This window comes from Carya illinoinensis, chromosome 1 (assembly GCF_018687715.1).
Source record: "Carya illinoinensis cultivar Pawnee chromosome 1, C.illinoinensisPawnee_v1, whole genome shotgun sequence".
NCBI classification, from domain to species: domain Eukaryota; kingdom Viridiplantae; phylum Streptophyta; class Magnoliopsida; order Fagales; family Juglandaceae; genus Carya; species Carya illinoinensis.
The window spans coordinates 36,055,295-36,062,609 of record NC_056752.1 but is presented as its reverse complement, the minus strand read 5'-3'; the positions used below and the strand labels follow the sequence as shown (position 1 = coordinate 36,062,609).

Sequence of the window (7,315 nt, the reverse complement as noted above, 5' to 3'; positions counted from 1 at the left end):
GCTAATGTTGTGTCTCTCTCCATGAAAAAGGAGACATGTACATCCTTATGGCATGTTGCTAATTCTCAAAGTTGCCATGATAGAGGATGTGCTAATATTAGCAGGTCCACAAGTTTGCACACGAGCATTGGTTTGGCATTAATGCAGGGTGTGTGGTGGAAATTCATGTCGATGGCTGATGAACTTCCAGGAGAGCCAAACGTGGAAGTTACACCATAATTTTCAGCAAGATTGTTTTTCAACATGGGCCGAAGTGAAATGCTTGGAATTGGTTTATTCTAAGTGGGTATGCTTTTATGGTGAAGCATGATAGCGGAAGCTATGAAGATCTTCATTGAGGTGGAGCTTGGCTGTGGGACCAGTCAAAGTCGTAAGGTGGAGATTGTTAGACTTTTTGCTCCTTTGGTTAGTCCCACATGGGTGGAAAATGGTAAGGAGCAAGCTCTCAAGGCTTATAAATAAGAGGCTTAGTCTCTTAGTTTAAGTGCACCAGTCAAATGCTTAGCTAGTAGCTTTTGACTCTAGTTAAATTCCTCTGTTGTCCATTTTTATAAAATGGGAAGAGGTGTGAGTTAAAGTTTTGCTAGTGGGGAAAGATTTGTGGGTGTGTTTGGGGTGAGGAGAGAAATGATGTGATTGTAATAATTTTTTACATAGTGTATTTTCTTCTCTGGGTCTGGTGGTTTTTCTCCTATTTTGGAGTTTCCACGTAAATTTCTTGTGTTGTTATTATTTCTCTATTTTTCTTGTTACTCCTGCAAAGGGTAGATCCTAGGGGGGTGAATTTGGGAGGTCCAAATTCCCAACAATTAAGACCAGCAGCAGCATTGCACCCATAAATGATCAACAGGATGATCGATACAGGTGTGATGCTACCTTATCAAATAAAGATCAATTGTTCTCTCTCGCTCATTGCACCCATAAATGTTCTCTCGCTCCCTCTAACTTGAATCCTTGTGTGTCAATGAGATCACTTAAATTTCAGTACACTCGTCTAAATTAGTATCAATCATTTCAGTACATAGAGAGTCAAGAAATCATACTCCATAATAAAATACTTTCTAACCTTCCATTCCGTTCAAAAAGAACATTAAAAGCCGATTACAGCAAACAAAATTTCTCCAAGAGTCATGGGTGAGAACAAATCGCAGGACCAAACAATGCTCTAAATCACTCATTGAAAACCAAAATTAGCATCAAAGTTGAAATCTTTCTCATTTCATTCCCAGAAGTTCATTGAAACCCAAATGGAGGGTTTAAAGAACAGAGCCAAGAAAACACTACAAAGGAAAAAAATGAAAACCCAAATAACGCTAGCATTTTTAGACAAGAATGTAGCCCTACATCACATTGGTCAACCAAAACACAAGAAAAGACCAACTCAAAGGCACATAACAAAAAGAAGTAGTAGAAGTAAAAATTATGTTTCCAAGTTTTCCCAATAACATTTTTCTAGGGGACCAAATAGAAGCGACATTAACAGTAGGGAAAGTGTTGTTGGAGAAGACAGAGTGGAAGGCGAACTGGGCAGAGGGAGGGGCGTCGCGGGTTCTGGGTAGGGGAGGGGTGAACGCACGGGCCTTCTTGAAGAATTGAAATGCTTCTTCAACTCAAAACGTGCATTTTACCAGGTAAGACAAAATCAGAGGGCGGCGCGGCGGAGCACAATCGAAGGGTGCTGGCGCCCGCCGAGGGTAGGGGGGCTGGAGAAAATTTCGAATGTGGGGGGCTGGCGAAAATTTCAAATGGGGAGCTCGAGAAAATTTTAAATAAGAAAAACGCACGGTAGGCTGTTTTTGAAACGGCTTAAGAGTTGTTTGATTTTAGTTAGCAGAAAAAATAAACAAAAAGAAAACAAATTACATGTCACGTGTGCGGTGTGGGCAGCCGTATAGAAGAACTCAGCCCTGGCAGCATTCAATAAATAAGAGAATAAATAATGTTAAAATAAAAGAAAAATATAGTTGCAAGTATAATTGTGTATTAATCTGTGTATTAATGTGATGTGATTGGTCAAAAAGTAGATTTTATTGAAAACAGTATTAGTTTAAATTTTAAGTATGAATAAATCAATATTAATACACAGATTAATGCGCGACTATGTTTATATGTAGTAAAACTCTAAAATAAAACCATCAAAAATATAAATAAGAAACAAAAATGTTAAAAAAATTAAAAGAATGAAAGATAGAAAAAAAGGACAAATAAGTCAGATACGTAATAAAGAGATATATATTTTAAAGTTAAAATATTTTAAAGTTAATAATGATATTGTCTTACAATTATTTTTAAAAATTTATTTTACAATCAATTAATTTAATAGAGACATCCAATTTAAAAATACGAAAATTTTTAATTTGAGTTTAAAATCTAACATAATTGCTCGATTTGTTCTTCATTTAAAACAAAATTATAAAAAGTACAATATTGTTAGCGAGTATATAGGAGGGCAATTTGGGCAAACTGGGGGAACTCTTTGCCGCTCCATACGCTTTTACTTTCCCGCCCAAAACAATCCCTCGTCTCCCTCGGTCGCTGGTCGCTTCTCTCACTACTGTCAGTCAGAGCGCCGCTGTCCACCGATGGATATGGACATGGACATTCCCCTTCCAGAAGAGCTTGAATTGCTCGAATCCAACTCCCAATTTTACGACGACTATCTAGACCTCGAACCGCCGGAGCCCTATCCAGAAGAAGACGAACACCAGCCTCAACCCCAACTATCACTACCAACGCTGTCTTTAGATCCGCCCCTATTATTCGAGATCCACTCCAACGGCCAAAAGCGCCCGCGGTCGGACGGTGCCGACGCCTCGACCGCTGAAAATGTGGGCCTGTCGGACGAGAAGCGGTCCAGAGTTGACGACGTGGGGTCGGATTCTGACGAGGAGTGGCTCCGGTACTCGCCGCCGCATAGGGAGACCAATCCTGACGCTGAGGAACAAGGGCGTGTCACAGAGGAGAAGATCGTGTCGAGGTACGCATCCCATATCGACGGTGATTGTATTCCGGTGACTTCACCGAGCGGCGATAGGGTTTATGCGAAAATATGCAGGGTGGTGGGCGAGGAGAGGTCTAAGAAATTGGATATGAAAGAGCAGTCGGGTGGTATACTACTTTTACTTTGATATTCATTTTCTAATTAATCCTTTTGATTCTCTAGAAGATGTTGAGACAAAGTTGAAGGTAGAATTTTGAATGTTAGCAATCTTTCCAATGTATTACCAACTCGATGTCTTTGCATCTGTTCCATCAAAAGAGAGAACTGGAAACTTGAGAAATAGGATGCAGGATTTGTATGTGCTAGTTGGTTATTACTTGCACCGGGGAAACGAGTAGGCAGGGGTGGAACTGGCCTATAAGTAGACTGGGAATATCCACTGGAGATTTTTGTCTTCACTCGTAATTGTTAACTTGATGGTGACATAGATGTCACTTACAAAACCCTTCAACATAAGCTAGTGGAAGACTTGAAAGGAAAAGTGTAAAACAAATTGGGGTGTGGTGCATGGAACCGGGGTTTACTCTGCAAGGGTGGTTCCCTTGGAGAGGTTCCCCGACATAAAAAAAAAAAAGGTGTAAAACAAATTGGGGAAATGACATTGTAAAAGTACCAAATGGCTTGTTTTTTTGAAAGTGCATCTACTTTTATAGGCACCATAGAAAAAGAATGAAAAAGGTTGTAAAAAGGGATCGAGAAATCTTCTTGTCTACTGTGAGATGTAAAGAAAATCACCCTGAGAATACAAGATTTGATTAATGACAAAAATTTGGTGCAAGTATGTGAAATTTGTTGAGAAAACAAAAGAAAACTTGAAATCTGAATAAATAAATAATTATAAAACAAAGAATGCCTGAGGTACAGGAGACTTGATAACAAAACAAAAATATTTCAAATCTATGAAATTGGTGTGCAGAAAGTTGTCTTGGGGCTGAAAAAACAAGAAAGTTGTGTCTTTGGGGGGGGGGGGGGGGGGGCGGGGGGGGGGGGGATTATCTTATTTTGAGGTCACCTTCAGAAAACTAAGTACTTGGTAAAGTGATTTAAAAAACTTTGGGAGGGCCCCAGCCATCTCTGTTGTTCTACCCCTGCATGTGGGAGAGTTCTATTGAATCTGAATGGCATGGAAAAGAAAATACAATGCGGATGTAAGTGGCGACAAAATTTTGATTTAGATTTCTTATCAAAGCATGCTGAAAACTTAGTTACATTTGTAGATCTGATTAAAAAAAGTAGTAATTTGAAACTTATTAGGATGATAGATATTAATTTTGATTCTTTTGGGGCTTCTAGATTGAGGCATGTGACATGGGACTCCTATGATTCAAGTTTTCAACCTCTATAGGTTATACTGTTTTTCAGATTTTCCTTTTGATAAGCAAACGGGAATGTTATTAATGAAAATGACAATCGTAGCATACACAAGCTGTACACAAAAGAGGCCTACAACAATTCATGTAAATGAAAATTTTAGCTTCTAACCATTTGAATTGCTTCAAATTCTATTCTTCAAATAACTCCTGTATAGGGGTGGATCAATGATTCGAGATTGGCATGAGAAAAGTTATGAATCGTAAATAAGACTTCAAAATAGGAACTGCTGTTAAAGTTTTGGTAGTTTTGACCCGAATGGAGGATTTGCCTAAAGGTGGTTCTTCCATACAAGGAGTTATGTGGCTAAAAGAAAGTTCTTGCATGGGATTTGTTGTGAGGGATGACGAGAGTGTTTGCAATCCATATCATCAATAGTTTTGATTGGCATTGCATGTGCATTTTGGCATGAAATTAGCCAGCCCACATTAAAATCTAGTTGTCTTGCATGGGGATTCCTGTTTTATTGTTGTAAGTGGTTCTTCTCCTAGTCCCCAATTCCAGCAAACTGGTATCAGAGTATGGTGCTTATTACAACAACGTAGCATTAATTTTTAATGTGTGACTATACGAATTGTTGATGGCTCCTCGAGTAGGTGATAGTTACTCCATGTTAGTTCGAACTAGATTTATGTAAAAACTCTCATGGTACTGAGATAACATGATTGTGCAGGTTTGCTAATGATTTCCATAGTAGAAGCAGGGGTCTCTTAGGTTAGTTCTTGTAAGGGTTCTAATGGTTAGCATTGCACGCACAAATTATGTAATCTAATTTTTTAGGTTAACCGTCTCAACATATTGTGTTGAGTCCTCACAAAGAAACTTATGATAATGTTAACTTCAATTCTTAATAATCTAAATCTAAAGTGTAGCAAAACTGTGGACCACTTTTTACTTCATTGCAAAGTGGCAAGGACTTTATGGGATGAGATTTTTAACAAAATTGGAATTGCATGGGTGATGCATAGAAGGGTGGTGGATCTCTTTGCTTGTTGGATAACTCCTGAAGGCATTCCCCACACCAAGGCTGTGTGGAACATGATTCCCCTATGTCTCATGTGGTGTATTTGGCTTGAAAGGAACGGCTGGAGTTTTAAAAGATCGGAACGATCTTTGGAAGACCTTAGATGTTTCTTTTTCCATTCCTTATGCCTTTGGGCCTCGGCTATTGTTCTCAATGGGGCCAATTTTCATATTTTTGTATCCATCTCTAGCTCTTAATTGTATCTTGGCGTTCTCAGTTGTCTTGTGTACCTGCTGGGCTATGCCTAGTTCTTTCCTTAATAAAACTTTTACCTATAAAAAAATCTAAATCTAAAAAATGAGTCCATTGTGTGATAGATTACTATACGATTCTTTGTAGTTTCCGTGGAAGAGCAAGTGACTGCTCATTAATACAATGTGTTTGTTAGTCAGTCGCTCCTATAGTTGAGTGAAGACATTCTCATGTTAGCTCCACCTAGTGTTGGACGAAGGCTTTGGATGGTGAGCATTGGGCTTGATGCTGATGCAGCTTAAACTTTTGGGTTAAGGTAGCGTTTCATCATGTTATATTGAGCTTTCACATGGATACCATAAGGTTTCAATTCTTGCCACTCCAAAATTCCAAAACTAACTCTAGGTATGGTCTTCATTCATTTCATCGGACTAAGACTTGCTTAGTGGGAAATGTGGCGACATTGAGTTTTTAAGTATGGTACATGGGGTATATTAGTTTTTGGGAGCCTTTGAGGCCTCGTCCATAAAACCTGCCAAGTGACTGATGGTTTATTGAACAGTAAAGTAAACTATATGGCTACTTGTGGTGTGTGTATTGCACTTTCAATTTCTATCATATAAAGGTGGTGTATTGAGCGATGTATATCATGTGCATTATGCTGTCATATATCTATGATATTTCCCTTTTCGCATGCTCTAGTAATGGAAACCTGTATTTTCAGATAAATATGCGGATTTTAAGCATATCCTCACTTATGTGGGCATGTCTAGATTGATACTACACTTGCTCATGGGGAAGTAAAAGCTTAAGAGTTTATCTGCCAGAACCCTATCCATTCTTCTTACATATCTTTGGTACACTTGTGATATCATCATGAAACATGTCACCTTTTATCTGATCAAAAAAAAAAAAAAATATCACCTTTTATAGGATCGGGGTGAATTTGCAGTACCATTCAGTTTTCTTGGATTGATTATGGTTTCATGGTTTTTAATGGTTTGAGGTCTAACCAATTTGCAGGTCTTATTTTGGAACCTGTCAATATTTTATTGCAAAGAGTTGAGCAAGAGGCTTTTACTAAGGTAAACATCATAGTCTATAATTTATTCTCAGTTGAGGTGCCAAAGCAAGGCCCATGGTTTTGAAAGATTAGAGTCCTCTAGGTCAGTGGTGAAATTAAATTCTCAACTATTGATCTAAATCTTCTGTAATTCCTTCCTAATTTAGCATTTAGGTTTTTTACTTATTGAAAAAAAAGCTTGTACTTGTTTTTTGTTTTGGGGGTAGAACTTTCCGAAACCTAGGAACTGCTAGGGATGGTAGAACTTAGACGCTTTACGGTGGAATCAAAAACCTTCATTTTCTCGAAGGTTGGTGGCAATGGTTTTCGCATCACAGAGAGGAACAGACGCCTGACCATATTCCTCCTCTTAAATGGCTCGGCAGCTTCGTGGGTGGTATCTATGGTGGGAGAAGCCATCAAAACCAGGTGGGGAAATGATTTCTTCAAAAAACAGAGGGTGGGTAATGGGATTCTTACTCTGCAGCTTCTCAGAAACTCTAGAGGCAGCTACTTACTCTTGGAGGAATTTAACAATGGTAGGAGAAGGGGTTCTCTAATCATTCCGGAAGGCATAAAGGGTAGTGGTTGGGAGGGCTTTGCTTATAACCTCAAAAAGGCGGCTGAGCACACGGTGGTGCAACCAGAAAGAGTCCAGCGACGG

General features: G+C 38.9%; 1 protein-coding gene across 2 annotated transcripts in view; it reads left to right on the top strand.

Moving 5' to 3' along the window:
• Positions 1–2,461: 2,461 nt before the first annotated feature.
• Positions 2,462–7,315, top strand: part of LOC122316336 (chromosome transmission fidelity protein 18 homolog) — a 29,555-nt gene continuing 24,701 nt past the window's right edge. Inside the window, exons 1-2 of one of the 2 annotated variants that reach the window (XM_043132868.1) lie at positions 2,462–3,108; positions 6,612–6,673. In XM_043132868.1, the coding sequence (XP_042988802.1) occupies positions 2,583–3,108; positions 6,612–6,673 (588 nt within the window). In that variant the 5' untranslated portion in view covers positions 2,462–2,582. The remainder of the gene's footprint in view (positions 3,109–6,611; positions 6,674–7,315) is intronic. The other variant, XM_043132874.1, reaches the window with a different exon arrangement.